The 17,907-nt window shown below is 40.5% G+C and overlaps 2 protein-coding genes across 2 annotated transcripts in view; one reads left to right on the forward strand and one right to left on the reverse strand.

Moving 5' to 3' along the window:
* TDRD9 (tudor domain containing 9) overlaps positions 1-17,907 on the reverse strand; it is a 142,323-nt gene that overhangs the window by 121,348 nt on the left and 3,068 nt on the right. The window contains exon 2 of the mRNA XM_008049977.1: positions 1,746-1,756. Coding sequence (XP_008048168.1) covers positions 1,746-1,756 — 11 coding nt within the window. The remainder of the gene's footprint in view (positions 1-1,745; positions 1,757-17,907) is intronic.
* RD3L (retinal degeneration 3-like) lies at positions 5,503-7,470 on the forward strand. The gene is made up of 3 exons (XM_008049976.1): positions 5,503-5,722; positions 6,115-6,420; positions 6,784-7,470. The coding sequence occupies exons 2-3, from the start codon at positions 6,122-6,124 to the stop codon at positions 7,079-7,081; spliced, it is 597 nt and encodes a 198-aa protein (XP_008048167.1). The 5' UTR covers positions 5,503-5,722; positions 6,115-6,121; the 3' UTR covers positions 7,082-7,470.

Consider the following 17,907-nt stretch of genomic DNA (forward strand, 5'->3'; position numbering starts at 1 on the left):
CTGTTCCTTAGGTTAGATACCTGGTAGTGGGATTGTTGGATCAGATGGTAGACAAAATTTTAGTTATCTGACTAACCTCCATAGCACTTTCCATAGAGGTTGTACTAAATTACACTCCCACCAACAGCATATAAGTGATTCCTTTTCTCCACATTCACATCCATTTTTAAATTTTTTATTATTTATTTATTTATTTATTTGAGTTGAAGTCTCACTCAGTCACCCAGACTGGAGTGCAGTGGCCGCTTCCGGCCACCACAGCCTCGACCTGCTGGGCTCTGGTGATCCTTCCCCCTCAGCCTTCCAAGTAGCTGAAACTACAGGTGCGCGCTACCACACACGGCTAATTTTTTTGATTTTTATTGTAGAGATGAAGTCAAGTTGTCCAGGCGGATCTCGAACCCGTGGGCTCAGGCAATTCACTCACCTAGGCCTCCCAAAGGCGCGGTTACAGGCTGAGCCACCGAGCCCAGGCTTTTTATTTTTTAATAATGGTCATTTTGACTGGTATAAGGTGGTATCTCATTGTGGTTTTAATCTGCATTTCCCTGATGATGAGTGATGTTGAGATTTTTTCATAAGTTTGTTAGCCATCTGTATATCTTCTTTTGAGAGATGTCTGTTCATGTCATTTGTCCACTTTCCCCACCCCGCCTTACTCATTTTTTATGGGGTATTTGCTTTTTTCTTGCTGATTTGTCTTCTTTGCAGTTCTAAATATCAGTCCTTTATCAAGTTTGTGAATATCTTCTCTCATCCTGAAATGACCATATGATTTTTGTTTTTAATTCTATTTATGTAGTGAATCACATTTATTGACTTGCGTATGTTAATCTACCCTTGCATCCCTGGGATAAAACCCACTTGGGTCATGGTGTATTTTTTTATGTGCTGTTTAACTCAGTTTGCTGATATATTTTGTTGAGGATTTTGGTGTCTATGTTCATAAGGGATACTGGTCTGTAATTTTCTTTTTTTGTTGTGTCTTTTCCTGGCTTTGATATCAGAGTGATACTGGCCTCATAGAATGAATTAGGGAGGATTCTCCCCTCTTCAATCTTGTGAAATAGCCTCAGTAAAATTGTTACCAGTTCTTCTTTGAAGGTATGGTAGAATTCAGCTGTGAGTCCGTCAGGTCCTGGACTTTTTTTGTTGGGAGACTTCTAATTACTGTTTCAATCTCATTACTTGTTATTAGCCTGTTCAGGGTTTCTATTTCTTCCTGATTCACGGTTAGGGGTTGCATGTTTACAAAAATTTATCCATTTCCTCTAGATTGTCTAGTTCAGGAGTCCCAAACCCCCAGGCCATGGACCAGTATCAGGTAGGAACTGGGTCACACAGCACGAGATGAGTGGCAGGCAAGCTTCATTTGTATTTATAGCCACTCTTCATTGCTCACATTACTGCCTGAGCTCCATCTCCTGTCAGATCAGCAGTGGCATCAGATTCTCATAGGAATGTAAACTCTACTGTGAACTGCACATATGAGGGATCTAGGTTGCACACTCCTTATGAGAATCTAATGCCTGTTGGATCTGAGGTGGAGCTGAGGCAGTGATGCTAATGCTAGGGAACTGCTACAAATACAGATTAACATTAGCAGTGAGGTTCGACTGCACATCCTCCCTCCCCCCATCTGTAGAAAAACTGTCTTCCACTAAACCAGTCCCTAATGCCAAAAAGGTTGTGGACCACTGATCTAGTTTGTTTGCACAGAGGTATTCATAATAGTCTCAGGTGACCTTTTGAATTTCTATCATATCAGTTATAATGCTTCCATTTTCATTTCTCATTGAGCTAATTTGAGTCTTCTTTTGTTTTTTAATCTAGTTAGTGGTCTATCAATTTTATCTTTTAAAAAAAAACAATTTTTTGTTTCATTGATCCTTTGTATCTTTTATTTCCATTTCATTTAATTCTGCTCTGACCCTACTTCTTTTCTTCTACTAGCTTTGGGTTTGGTTTGTTCATGTTTTTCTGGTTAGCTAAGTAGTATAAAATGTTATAAGACTTGAAGTCAACACTGGGGTGGCGGTGAGTGTGCCACTGCACTCCAGCATGGGCAATGGAGTGAGACTCCAACACCCCCCCAAAAAAAAAACAGAATAAATGACAAATCCTGCTTTATTTGCAATCAAATGCTATATAAGGCAAACTTGATTTTAATTCATAAAAACTTATGCCTGGCTCTTTAGAGCTTGTTCTTCAAGGTTCTAAAATTTTGTCTTTCTAGACTTCTCTTTTTATGTATTTCCTTACAGATATTAACATTTTATATAGACAAAAACACATATTGTGAATAATAATGGTCCTATTTCACTTCAAGTCTTATAACATTTTATACTACTTAGCTAACAAGAAGTAGCCTATAAAACCATGACAATGACCAAAAAGAAATGATCTAATTAGCAGTTTAAGCTTTATATCTTCCACACAAAATATCCTAATAAGGCTGTAATTCACTAGAAACAATTCACTTATTCAATTTACTAAAATGTTTAATAAATAAAATCCATTTTTAACCTGGTTATACCCTGATAACAGGAAAGATTAATTAAAAGGTACTTCCTTACTTCGACTTACAAATATTTATGTTCTCAAGCTATATGACAATAAGGGAAATTCTGTAATCAGATAATGATATTTGGTGTCCACTTCAATCTGATAATTTCAAGAGACAGGACAAAAAAATAAAATTTGTAATGCAAGTAGCACACACTGAGTACCAGAAAAACTGGTTTACACAATTTTTTTTTTTTGAGTTGGAGTCTCACTCTGTCACCCAGACTGGAGAGCAGTGGCCATTCCCGGCCATCGCAGCCTCGACCTGCTGGGCTCCGGCGATCCTTCCACCTCAGCCTTCCGAGTAGCTGGAACTACAGGCACGCACTACCACGCCCGGCTAATTTTTTGTTTCACTGTAGAGATGAGGTCTCACCAAGTTGCCCAGGAGGGTCTCGAACCCGCTACCCTGCTCAGCTGATTTTTGATTTATCGTAGAGATGAGGTCTCGGCAAGTTGCTCAGGCGGGTCTTGAACCCGTGGGCTCAGGCAATCCACTCACTTCAGCCTCCCAAAGTGTGGGATTACAGGCTGAGCCACCGAGCCCGGCCCAGCCTCTCTTCTAAAATACTTTTTCTTTCTTTTCTTTGGGTATCCACATAGTAATTCTCTTTTTCAGGGACTCAAACATCAACTATTTTTTCTTCTGAGAGTAAACATCAACACTTTTCTTTGACCCTCCTTTTCCTTTGAACTCTGGCTTTATATTTACTGTTAAACTTAAGGAAAGACTGGGCTATGTTACTATTCTATGGTCTTCTCCCTTTTTTCTAATGCATTTTGATTAGATTCTGCTGTGTCCTCTACTGTAATTACTGGCTTTCAGTGACTCAGGAGATACTACTGAATGGTGTGACTTGGTTGGTTAGGAATTGGTTAGAACTTAAGTGGTCTACTTAAGTGTTTGCAGTGGTGAACAAGACGGATCTAGTTCCTATTCCTACGGAGCCAGCCCTTTCAATAGGAAGACAAATATAAGTACATGAATCTCATATCATAAGGTAAATATAGATCATCATGGGTTATTTAATATACTTGAAGTGCTTCCTCCTCTTAGATGTTAGGGAAGGCCTTTCTGAGTGGGATGTCCTTTGAGCAGAGATGTAAACATCAATGAGCTACCCATTCAAAGAGTTCCTTGAGGATAATCTCCTTTATCCTCTTATTTGACTCTTGTCTTGGCGTTGACACCATTATCCAAGTATGACCTTCACAGAACTTGTCTTACCCCCTCAGCTCATATTGGATACACTTTCCTTTGAACTTAATTGTGTAAACCAGCCAGGCTGGGTGGCTCAGCCTGTAATCCCAGCACTTTGGGAGGCTGAGGTGAGTGGATTGCCTGAGTCCGCGGGGTCGAGGCTATGATGAGCCATGATCATGCCACTGCACTCCACCTGAACAACAGTGAGAATTCCCCCAACTCAAAAATGAAAGACAAGACAGAGTCAGTTGACCCTAAACTGAAGGGTCAGAAGTGAGCATGGCAAGAGTTGGAGAACAGTAAGGCCTAACTGAAACAAAAGATGCACTAGGGTAGAGCAATAAAACAAGCCAGGAAGGAAGAAATAATGCAAGACCAAAGAGGGCCTTGAAGATAAATCTGGTTTATGTTCCATATCCAATGTATTGATATTTTAGTTACCACTTCAGAGAAGAAAAAACTTTCAGTAGTAACAAGAAGGTTATTCAAAGAAGGAAGTGGCAAGACTCACTGTAATTTTAGTATAAAATTTGTAAGGACATTTCTGTCATGATAAACTTTACTCCTTTCCTTCTCATAGTACTACATGCAATGTAATGTGAAAACCTTCTACTTGAAGATAATGAATCTTGACATCTGGCTTTTTCTAACATATAAGAAATAGGAACTGTAGAATGATCACACATATCACTCTTGATCATCCACGACATGCAGGTCTGATGTAAACAATGTCTATTCTTCACAGCTCGTTTGAAGGGAAAAGCAACAGAAGAAACAAAATATTATAAAAGGAAAAACCACCATGTAGTCATTTAACAGAGAACTAGAGAGTAAAAGACATTATTATACCCTATCCACTCTTTAGCAAAAGACAAACACTTGAATAGAAAATTAGCACAATAAAGATCATTACACACTAGTACTCTCCTAAATAGTAAGTATAAGTGTTTCATCTTCAGCTCCAAAAGAAAACACTAAAATGATTTAAAATTTAAAAATTTTTTAAATTAAATGATTTTTGATGATGAATAAGATTTTGTTTTGAACTTTGTATGTTCTTATGTCTCTATTTCCTCCCAACAACTCATTACTGCCTTATCACCATGTTTTCAAAAACATTATAAAGTATATTTTAAAGTTGTCTACTTAAGTGTTTATAATGTTCTCTAGTATTTCAATTTGCTTAAATACACAAATTTAACTATTTTGCAAGAAAAAAAGAATATAGAATGTAACATTTGGCAAATATTTTACATATGACTGATATTAGCATTCTTTGCCTAGTTTGCTCAATTATAACCATCTTTCTCAGAATGTATATTTTGCAAATAGTCAAGTTTGATCTCTTTTTCCTGCTTTCATTAGAGGGGACAGTGACCTGGCTTCTAAATGGCCTGAAAGTTAAGCTGAAGAATGAAAGCAACATGGTTATTTTTAGAACTCTACAGGCATAAAAATACAGCTCTAAACTGTGACCTACAGCTATGCACAGCAAAGCATCACATCATGCGACAGTCTTCACTTTAGCTAGGAGCACATCTGTGGTGTTTCAGACGACCATTCTTCATTTCATTACCAAAGACATGTCGGAATGCATTTAGGACCAGCAACCATAGCTGCCGGCATCCTTTTCAAATAGACTGAGCTACATTCAAAAGGCAGAACATTATATAATTGTGAGGATTAAATAGTAAGTTATTTTTGCCATTTCTTCTAGCTTACTTAAAAAGTGAATTAATGAGCATACTCTCCAAATGAAGACATCACAACCTCATTCCTAACATAGCAAGTTATTTATTCCAAATACAGTTTCAGTAAGTAAATAAGGAGGCTCATTTTCTCAACAGAGGATACATCCAGGAGAACAGCCTGCCCGAGTGAAACACAGCTTCACCACCAGCTTACTTGAGTAAACTCTTTGGCAACATCACATTGCACCCATCAACTTAACAGGTAAGCTTTAAACCTTTTCTGTATAAGATATAAATCAAAAATGTATTCGTAGACAGTACTTTACCATATATTAATATTTTAAACCTCCAAAGAACTTTTAAGAGCAAGTGTTAGTGTTATTTTCAGAAACTGTTCAGTCTGTAGATTATCTCTGTCTTTGTAAATCTAATTTCTGCTTAGCTACATAAAAATATTCTCAAAGCTTGGTTTTTGCCACTGACCTAGTTAAAAATTAAGACTTTAATCCATGTTATAATCTTATTTTGACCTGCATATCTAGCTAGTGAAAAACTCATGTATGTCTCTGGCAAATTTATTGTAAAAAAATCAAATATTTGCTCATCAGAACCATAACATTTGATGCAAATAAGCAAGTGATAATATTTCCATAGGCTAAAAATGCCACTTTTTGGCTGGATGAAGTGGTCAAAAAATGATTCCTATAAACTCACACACTATCCTGGATCAGACATAGTGACAAAGACTCTGCTTCGGGAATTAAAATGGCACCTCAAGGAACGAGAAAGATTAATACAAGAGATCGAAAATGAACAAAAAGTGAAAAAAACAGGTGTGGATTACAACTGGCTCAGAAACTACCAGAATCCCCACATGACTATCCCAGCGACTGAACAAAGACAACTTGAAGTTCTTTGCTCGCAAGTTCAACCTTGCCAAACCGGAACTATTCTCAGCAGGTAAAATTACTATGTTGCCTTTATGTGATATTTGCTACTGCCAAGTCCAAGTTTCTCATATATTTAGACTAGAAATTGTATTCTATCATGTAAATTATTTAATCATGTATACCAAATACCCCGCTACCAAAATCACTAGGGATAGGCTAAACAAAAATATCTGCTGATATCTTAGTAGTGGAAAAATGTTCTAAATTACAGTCAAAATTTATTTACTGGAAGCATAATCTTAAAGCAGTATGTATACTACTCAAATGGTGGATAACCAGTATACAAATACATTATTTAAGCTGTATTTGGAGATAAAGAGATATTACAAAAGAAATTTTCTCAACTGAATATTAATTACCACATTTCCTCTAGATTTCGAGAAGTTTTGGCAGAAAATGATGTACTGCCATGGGAAATAGTCTACATCTTCAAGCAAGTTCTGAAAGACTTCCTAAGCAGTACTGACAAAGGGAGTCAGCAAGAGGATATGGAGGATCCAGGAAGCACAGACTGTCCTGTTTCTTTCGCAATCCCAGGTGAAAGCCCCAAGAGGTCAGACAAAGATGAAATACCTACTATTTCCAGTTACGTTGACAAAAACACAAAGAACAGGTTCCCAACATTCTCACACAGGATATGGAATCTACCATATTATTATCCATCAAGTTAAGGTATTTACAACCAGAGGAGTTTTTAATAACCATCTTAGAATCAGAACTCTTAATATTATGAGTAAGAAAAAGTGGTGTGATTTCAAGTTTCTCTTTGTGACAAGGTCAGAAGTTAAAATTCCTGTGGATGTATCCTGTTTTAAATAGTGTTCTTTTTTTTACCACTCTAAACTTGTAATGTTTTCATTGAGCAGTATACTTTTAACTAAAATGTTTCTTAAATATTTCGAAAAAATGTTTGAAGTATTTTCTTATGCCTCAAACACATCTCACAGGAACTAAGGCAATTTTATTTAGTATAAAGTTTGACAACTTCTGTATGAAACTTAGACACTAACCTTGATTTTTGTTTGAAAATGAAGCTATATATAGAATAAACTAAATGATTTTTGTTTTAAAATGAAGCTATATATAGAATAAACTAAATGATTAATGTGACTCATCTTTATAACATAACATTGAAGTGAAAAGAAGTCAACATCTCATTATGCAATCATCATTCTCAGCAGGGGATGGGGGAAAGGGGCAGCAACGAAAGAAATAATGCACTGTTTAAAAACAAAGTAATGCTTTATCCCAACATTCAGATTTGTTTTTAATCACAATACTTTTAATCTCAACATTAAAGGAAAGTTTAATAAAACACAGCTCTATATCAGTAAAAACAAATAGACTGATTTAACATTAGTAGCTGCTACTCTTAAAGGAAAATTCAATGTTTCTAATAATTAAAGCCTATATTCTACTCATGAAAAAAGAGCAAAATATTTAACATATAAAATTCAACATTTCATAACTTCATTAAAAGTAAGAAACTATGCATTAGTCAAATTTACTTTTTTGATAAAGAATCTCAGCCAGGCTCAGTGGCTCAGCCTGTAATCCCAACACTTTGCGAGGCCAAGGCGAGTGGATTGCCTGAGCCCGCAGATTCGAGACCAGTCCAGGCAACTTGGCAAGACCTTGTCTCTACCATAAATTAAAAAATTCGTTGGGTATGGTAGCATGCGCCTGTAGTTCCAGCTACTTGGAAGGCTGAGACGGAAGGATCATGGGAGCCAGCAGGTTGACACTGGGGTGGTCATGAGCGTGCCACTGTACTCCAGCCTGGGTGATGGAGTGAGACACCAACTCAAAAAAAAAAAAAAGAAACTTTACCATTCCTGGCTGGGCTCAATGGCTCAGCCTGTAATCCCAGCGCTTTGGGAAGCCGAGGCAAGTGGATTGCCTGAGCCCACAGGTTGGAGACCAATCAGGCACCTAGGCAAGACCTCGTCTCTACAATAAATCAAAAATTAGCCAGCTACTTGGAAGGCTGAGGCGGAAGGATTGCCAGAGCCCAGCAGGTCAATGCTAGGGTGGCCGTGAGTGTGCCACTGCACTCCAGCCTGGGCAACAGAGTAAGACTCCAACTCAAAAAAAAGAAATCTTTACCATTCTTAAAGGTAAATCCAAGGAATCTAATGTTTATAACTTTATATTTGGAGATGGGGGGGTTTCTTTCATCTAAACAAAAAAATCATGGTGCCTTAAAGATGCCAAAAAAATATATGTATGTATTTTACATACATGTGCATATATATATCATTATTGGAACTAAATAAACAGTACAAAACTAAAACCTTCTAACTCTATTCTCCCTACATTCTTGACCAACTTCTGTACAATTTTCAATTGACCTCAATTTAATCTTAAATCCCAATCTTGTAATAAATGGTATCTCCCCAACCAGGGTTTAATAAGATAAGGTAAATGGAAGCACAGTCCTAAGTGGATCTAAAATAAAGACAGCTCTCATTCCTCTTCCCTTTTCATTCAGTTTTCGTGTGTGTGTGTGTGTGTGTGTGTGTGTGTTTTTAAAAAGTGACACTGTTTTATTACTACCTGTGGAAGGGGCTTGCATGGGGTGGCAGGTGTGCTGGGCTCAGGGGATGTGTGGGCTGTGAGAAGGAGGTGATGACAGAGGCTGGAAGGAAGGGGCGAGTTTGGAGGTCAGGTTCAAGGGGTCCTCAGATCCGCTTCGAGGCATGGGCAGCCTTGAGAAACAAGTCATGGCAAGTTACAGCCAAGCCACCAATCAGATTAAGAAATTCCTGGAAATCTAGCTGCCCATCGCTGTTGGTGTCCAGTTTCTTCATCATGCGGTCAAGGACACCAGGGTCCTGATTCTTTGTAAAGGCAGCCAGTTCTGTATTCATGAAGTTTCGGAACTCCATCTTGAACAGAGTGTAGCTGTTTCCATCCTTTCCAGCATACTTCTGGAAGACAGCAATCAGGGACTCAATGCACCGCTCCGTCTCTGTAGGGTTGGAGATTTTTGCCAAGTCGGAGCTGAGCGAGGCACAGGAGGCTGTGGCTGCGAGCGGCGCCGCGGAGAGCTCTGGGCACGCGGCATGTCTCATTCAGTTTTTTTTTTTGAGTTGGAGTCTCACTCTGTCACCCAGACTGGAGTGCAGTGGCTGCTCCCGGCCACCGCAGCCGACCTGCTGGGCTCTGGCGATCCTTCCACCTCAGCCTTCCACTCATTCAGTTTTCATGACACACTTTCTACCTTCAGCTTCTTCAATCACTCATTAGAAGATTTCTTAGAGAGAAAATTATTTGTGCGAGAGATAAATGCCCTGAAAAGTACACAATTGCTTATCAATATGCAGTGAATATAAAAAAGTAGCAAACATGAGTTTTGGGGAGTTTTTTTAGAGACAAAGTCTTACTGTGTTGTCCAGGCTGGTCTTGAACTCCTGGCCTCAACTGATCCTCTCATCTCAGTCTCCCAAAGTGCTGGGTTATAGGCATGAGCCACCATATGCAGGCACAAACATGAGTTTTAAGAAAATAGTATAGCTTTAATAATAAGAACAAACTCTTGTTTTAAACAGAACTTGGACTTGGTCTATGAAGCCCAGTACTAGAAATGATAACCTTGCCATATATATCAGGAAACATATGCCACAAAAAGGTCCAAAACGTGTCATTCTCTCTCCACGCACCTCAAACAGACACTGAACAAAGTCATACCACTTGCAAGAGAAGGCCATCCTCCATATTCAGACTAAAAGATGATTTTTTAATAGCTCCCATCAAAAAGCTTACAGTGATTGAGGAAGTTGTAAACAATTATATCATTCTACTAGTTCAGGATGAAAATGAACCCCATGCCACTCTAAGTCACCCACAAACAGTTAATTAAACTTACAATCAGACTTGAAAAGGGAATGGAAAAATACACTAAGTCCTGAGTTTCTCTCTCTCACTTTGTTGTTGACAATGACCTAATAACCATGTTTCCTGAAACAGTATGAGTATATGTAATTTAAAACTATAGTTGTTTCTAGAAAATCAAATCAAATAGAAATTTAACACAAATAACTTCCTGACTATTAATAGATCCTTGTTTTTATACACTGGGCTATTGATAATACCTAAAACTGGCAAAGGAATCAGGGTCAAAAATATAAAGGGAAGTACAGATGGGGAGAGGATTCCTGGGAATGCTTCAGGTATGTTTAATCTAGAAAAAGTAGTATTAGCACAGTATCTAAAACATTTAGCTAGTGAACAGTAAGAACACATAAATCCATGTAAAAGCATTCTGCACAGTATGTGACATATAATAGGCCCTCAAAAATTAGCATTACTAACCAACCCAATCCATTTAATAATATTAAATGCCTGCAACCCCAGCACTTTGAGAGGCCAAGGCAGAAGGATCATGTGAGGTCAGGAGCTCAAGACCAGCCTGGGCAACACAATGAAATCTCATCACTATAAAAAAAATTAAAAATTATCTGTGCATAGTGGCATGTACCTGTAGTCTCAGTCTCAGGAGGCTAAGGTAAGAGGCTCACTTGAGTCTAGGAATTCCACACTGCAATAAGCCATGATTGCACCACTGTATTCCAGCCTGGATGACAGAATGAGACACTGTCTCTAATACATAAATAAGTACAAACAAAGTAATACTTCTACATGCCAGCCGCTGTGTTAAGCATTGTATGTACACTATATGCAAACAGCCTCAGGCACATCAGATGGCTTCCCCAGTACAACTAACTGGTAGTGCTGGGATTCACATCTAGACTGCTATACCCCTGCCCCAATTTACCCTCTGAGCTCCAAATGCATATAGCCATTGACTATGTGACAACCTTAAAATCAACATGCTCTGCCTATAATTCCGGCTATTTAGAAGACTGAGGCGGAAGGATCGCCTGAGCCCAGCAGGTTGAGGTTGTGGTGGTTGGGAGCGTGCCACTCTACTCCAACCTGGACGACAGAGTGAGACTCCAACTTAAAAAAAAAAAAAAAATTAGCCGGGCTCAGTGGCTCAGCCTGTAATTCCACGCATTGGGAGGCTGAGGTGAGTGGATTGCCTGAGCCCGTGGGTTTGAGACCAGCCTGGGCAACTTGGTGAGACCTCATCTCTACAATAAATCAAAAAATTAGCCAGGCGTGGTAGTGCGCACCTGTAGTTCCAGCTACTTGGAAGGCTGAGGCAGAAGGATCGCCGGAGTCCAGCAGGTTGAGGCTGCGGTGGCCAGGAGCGGCCACTGCACTCCAGTCTGGGTGACAGAGTAAGACTCCAACTCAAAAAAAAAAAAAGTTAACATGCTCAAAACCAAAGTCATAGAGGTCTGTTTGTACGCTAAGAGGGTAAGTAAAATTCTAGAACAGAATCAGCTAGTGCCAACATACACATACACACTAAAAGCATAACTCCTCAGACACTTCATCAACTCATATTTTTTATGTCAGTAAATGACAGCACTGCCTATCTTCTCAATCCTACATGTCAGAAATCTTAGAATCATTCTGGTTCCCTTGGGGTGGTGGAGGGGCCAAAACACAATCACAAACAAGTGCAAAGATAATTGGCAAAGTTATCTTTGGTTATCACAAGCAAGATTGGGGGCAAGGGTTTAAGTGCTTGGAGAAGGGGAAACAGCTGAAATAAACTAGAGAGATTGGGAAAGGAAGTGAGGGAGGACTGCTTTAGCTACAGACAAAGATCATAGAAAACTTCTCTAAGGAGTAGATATTTGAAAAGGGCCCTGAATTATCCTGCCATGGAAAGAAAGGGAGTGAGGGAAAGCACTGCACACAGGAGAAACAACAAATGCAGAAGCTGCAAGGTGGGGATGAATTTGGTATCTTCAAGACACAGAAGAAATGCCAACGTGACTGGAGTACAGCAAAAGAGAGAAGCAGATTAGGAGGAGTCAGAGGGAGGAATGCTTGCTAAACCGTGACATAAAGTCTAAATTTTAATCGAAAAGTAATCCATGTCACAGAGAGTCACACACATTCTCAAAGAACCTTAGGTGTGAATGTTTACTCAAGTATTTGTTCACTCAACAAATATTAACCTCATGCGAGGCATTCTTCTAGGTGTTAGAAAAGATTACTGGGGGCAAGGATGAAAAGCCAAGAGACCAAAAATGCAATAATCCAGGCAAGAGAAGATAACAGTAAGTTGGCCTAGTGTGGTGACAGTGTAAACAACAAGAAGTACTCTTATTCTGGAAATATAGTATAGTTGCTAGGACATTCTGATTTTTATTGAATTGATTGTATACCCCCATATGCACTCACACATACCCCTTTGGGAAATCAGCTATGGCCAGAGGAATAAGGCAGATTTTATGATTCAATCAGGGCAGGAAAGGATGAGGAAGCAACTCTCACCATGTCTAGAATAAGGACCTGGCATATTGTAACCATCCGATAATTGGGACTGACTAAGGCAGTTCACTCATTCAAATATCTGAGTTCCTAAAATTGTCAGGTACTGCACCAAGAGGTGGAGATTCAGTGATAATCTGTGCCCTCAGTAAGTCTTTATATGGGGAAAACAACACCTAAAATAATTCCTCACAAGTACTAAGAGATCCACATTCAGGGTACTAAGCAAACAACTGTTTATTTAAGTGGGCTCACTCATCACCTGGTTTTCCTGTGACCCTTCCTGCTGGTCCTTCTCAAACCCCTTTGCTCATTACAGTTCCACCTCTAAACACTCAAACACCCCAGATGGACCCCTGGACCTCTTTTCTCTACACCCATCTACTAGGGTCTGGCACCTGGAGTCTGAGTGATCTCAACACATTAGTCTCAAAGCCTTCAACTCCCAAATGTCTAACTTCACCTGACTTCTTTCCTCAATGCCGAACTGCCTATATATAAGCTGTCTAACAGGCATTTCAAAAGTTAACACATCCAGAATGAAATTCCTGGTCATTCCCCATAAACCAATTTCTCCTGAAGTCCTGACTTCCACAGTTTACAGCAACACCTCCCATTTGCTCATCCAAAAGACTTGGTGTTACCTGCAATTGCTTCCCCATTCACATCCTATATCTGCTCCAGTTAAAGAACATATTTCTTTTTTCTTTTTCTTTTTTTTTTGAGTTGGAGTCTCACTCTGTCGCTCAGACTGGAGTGCAGTGGCCGCTCCCAGCCACCACAGCCTCGACTTGCTGGGTTCCAGCGATCCTTCCAGCCTTCCAAGTAGCTGGAACTACAGATACGCGCTACCATGCCCGGCTAATTTTTTATTTATTGTAGAGATGAGGTCTCGCCAAGTTGCCCAGGTGGGTCTCGAACCCGCGGACTTAGGGCAATCCACTCACCTCAGCCTCCCAAAGGCACGGGATTACAGGCTGAGCCACCGAGCCCGGCTAGAAACATATTTCTAAGCCAGACCTGGTGGCTCATGCCTGCAATCCTAGAACTGTGGGTTTTGGGAGGCCAAATGGAGAACTGCTTGAGACCAGGAGTTCAAGACCAGCCTCGGCAACATAGCGAGATCTCGTCTTTAGTCTTTAAAAAACACACACACACACACACACACACACACACACATACCAAATTAACCATTGCATACTACCATCACTCTGCTCCCACCTCCCTAATCTAAGCCATCATCCTATCTCTGGCTTGGAGGATTTGTTAGTCAGAGTTCTCCAGAGAAACAGAACCAACAGGATGTGGAGAGAGAGATTTATTTTAAGGAATTAGCTAACATGACTGTAGAGTTACAAGTCCAAAATCTGCAGGGTAGGCCAGAGCCCAAGGAAAAGTTGCAGTCCAAGTCCAAAGGCAGTCTGCTAGCAGAAGTTCCTCTGGGCCAGAGGAGGTGTTTTTGTTGTATTCAGGTCTTCAACTGATTGGATGAGGCCCACCCAAACCATGCAGGGCAATCTGCTTTACTCAGTCCACACATTTAAACAGTAATTTCATCTAAAAAGCACCTTCAGAGAAACATCCAGAATAGTGTTTGACCAAACATCTGCTCACTGTTGCCCAGACAAGTTAGCATATAAAATTAACCATCACAGTCTATCAATAGACTCTTCCTTGACTTTCCTGTTTCTGCCCTTGGTCCCCTTCAATCTATTCAACACAATAGTGATCTTGTGAGCCAGAAATCATATCATGTCACAGCTCTGCTTAAACCCCCAAAGCCACCTCATGCGGTTTGCAGGCTTCCTCAAACAAAGCAGCAAAGTCTTCATTATGGTTTAAGAGCTAGCTCTCAATCTCTGGTTACCTCACCAATCTTATTTATTATCTCCCTGCCATCGCTCCTCTAGCTACATACAGGAGATACAGAAGAGATGCTTCAATACCTAATCCATGGGGAAATTACCTAATAAACTAAATCTGAGAGCCAGACAAAAAGGTATTTTTAAAATAAGACCTCATCTCTACAATATATTTTTTAAAATTCGCTGGGCGTGGTAGTGCGTGCCTGTAGTTCCAGCTACTTGGAAGGCTGAGGCGGAAGGATCATGGGAGCCCAGCAGGTCAAGGCTGCTGTGGCCGGGAGTGGCCACTGAACTCCAGACTGGGTGACAAAGTGAGACTCTAACTCAAAAAAATAAAAAATAGCCGGGCTCAGTGGCTCAGCCTGTAACACCGCGCTTTGGGAGGCTGAGGTGAGTGGATTGTCTGAGCCCGCGGGTTCGAGACCCTCCCGGGCAACTTGGTGAGACCTCATCTCTACAATAAATCAAAAAATCAGCTGGGTGTGGTAGTGCGTGCCTGTAATTCTGGCTATTCGGAAGGCTGAGGCGGAAGGATTGCTGGAGCCCAGCAGGTCGAGGCTGCAGTGGCCAGGAGCGGCCACTGCACTCCAGTCTGGGCAACAGAGTGAGACTCCAACTCAAAAAAAATAATAATAATAATAAATAAATAAAATAAATTAAAATAAATAAAAAATAAAATGTCAACTTTAGCCAGACACTGTGGCTCACACCTATAATCCCAGCACTTTGGGAGGCCGAGGTGAGAGGATTGCCTGAGTCCACGGGTTCGAGACCAACCTGGGCAACTTGGCAAGACGTCACCTCTACAATAAATCAAAAAAAAAGGTCAACTTTGTGAATGAATAGAAAATAGCAATCCTTGGAGAGTTACAGAGGCATATGCTTAACATCTATGTGAGGCCTGAATACCAAAAAAGCAACAAGGCAAAAATAAAAAAGTAATATGCTTTGGAGTCAAACACACCTAATCTACAATATAACACATATGAGCACTGGGACAAGGTAAGTCTCTCAACTTCTCTAATCCTAACTTCCCCCGTCTGTTATAAGGACTGAGACTGCTGGCATTGCCTGTGTCATTAGGCATTCAGCTTCAGTAAGTCACACCAAAAAAATCAAAATTAAGAAAAAAGGGAATTGGGTGAAAGTAATCACCAAATATTGGAAATCTGAAAGTTTTCTATAGTGGAGCCTTCTCTGGGACAAAGACATTTTAAGGTGTTAAAGACTCAAAGACACAAAACTGAGAATTAAGCAAGAATGTCACAAGCCAGGAGTTAATGTGAATTGTGAAGAGAGAGGTAAGTTCACCACAGGAAGCACCAAGAAACACTGGGCCGGACACTGGTAGAGGTGCAAAGCCCCCAGCCACAACCTGAGGACCCTGGGCTCCAGGCAAAGGAAAGCTGCCACTGGTGACTCTGGAGAATGCCCAAATGACACAACACAACCCCTGAGGTTGTCTTTTCCATATGCCAGGGTGAAGAAATGGAATGTTAAGGATAGCAGAGAGTATAATCCTCAATCAGCACAAAAGAGTAAAATATGATACTATGTGGAAAAGGAGAAATGGGGAAATCCATACAATCTTTGGAAATATACTTTACAAACTACTCACCCACTTGACCAGCCCCTCCCCATAGGCATTCAGACAATGCTTTTGTCTGGAAGAAAGAACTCATGCTGGGACCCCACAGTACCCAGATCATCTCACACAATTCTTATCTGAACACCTATGATACAATCTGGCATTTTCTATTTCTGTTTTTTTAATGCTGGTGGTCACCACTCATGAAGCTGATTTAACAATGCTCTCTCAGACTAGGCTGCAGTGATTCAGTGCAAGCTAATTTTACCACTAAGTGACTATCCCTACCATTTTACTGTTAAATACCTTATGCTTATAAAATACTTCCTTCCCCTGTGTCCAATGTTTTCTAGCTGATGTCGCAAACTCGTTTGAAATTCTTCCTTTCCTGGAAAGACATCATTCAACAAATATCTGAACATTCACTGTGTGCCAGGCATTGCACCAGGTGCACGGGTGAGCTTACCCTAAATCCACCCCAACTCTACCACTGTATCAGTATCCTAATACAGTGCTGACATGACAGATCACCACAAATGTAGCAGTTTAAAACAACACAAATTTATTATTTCACAAGTCCATGTGGACTCAACTGAGTCTTCTGCTTAGGGTCTCATAAGGTCAAAAGCAAGGTGTTCACAGGACTACATTCCCTACTGGCGGCTTGTTCAGGTTGTTGGTCAAAATCTGTTCCTTGCAATTATAGGAATGAGGTACCCATTTCCTTACTGGCTGTCAGCCAGAATCTAGCCTTTGCTCCACATTCCTTCTCATGCTTTCCATGTGCCCCCCAACCCAACAGACACACACAAGCAATGAAGTTTTAAATCTGACGCCTGTCTGAGAAAGTTCTCTGCTTTAAAGGGCTCGTGTGAGCTGGGCTCGGTTATATAAAACACATATTTTTTTCTTAGTTGAGTCCCTCCTGCATGTTGGAAACTCTGGCACTGCATATACATGTGTTTGGAGCCCAGGAAGGTACTTGCAGAGGAATGTCATCAAACCTAGCACTACTCACAGACCAACACCATTTGCCTGTCTTGTCACTAGTTAAGTATAGAAGTTAAAACATTTATGGCATATGTGAACTTGTAAAATTTCACATAAGCCGGGCTCGGTGGCTCAGCCTGTAATCCCGCGCCTTTGGGAGGCTGAGGTGAGTGGATTGCCTGAGCCCGCGGGTTCGAGACCCGCCTGGGCAGCGAGACCTCATCTCTACAATAAATCAAAAAATCAGCCGGGCGTGGTAGCGCATGCCTGTAATTCCAGCTACTTGGAAGGCTGAGGTGGAAGGATCGCCGGAGCCCGGCAGGTCGAGGCTGCGGTGGCCGGGATCGGCCATTGCACTCCAGTCTGGGCAACCGAGTGAGACTCCAACTCAAAAAAAAAAAAAAAAAAAAAAAAAAAAATTTCACATAAGTAAAATCTAATAATTTCTGTAAATGGGATTTGTATGTTGCCTTTTTTATTTCATTGCTCTGAAAATTCATTTTTATTGATTTTATAAAAGTCTCAGGCTAGGCTCGGTGTCTCAGCCTGTAATCCCAGCGCTTTGGGAGGCCGAGGTGAGTGGATTGCCTGAGCCCGTGGGTTCGAGACCCGCCTAGGCAACTTGGAGAGACCTCATCTCTACAACCAATTAAAAATAAGCCAGTCGTGATAGCATGCACCTGTAGTTCCAGCTACTTAG

Source organism: Carlito syrichta, unplaced genomic scaffold (genome assembly GCF_000164805.1).
Source record: "Carlito syrichta isolate Samal-C Ts95f unplaced genomic scaffold, Tarsius_syrichta-2.0.1 Scaffold142862, whole genome shotgun sequence".
In the NCBI taxonomy this organism is placed as follows: Eukaryota; Metazoa; Chordata; class Mammalia; order Primates; family Tarsiidae; genus Carlito; species Carlito syrichta.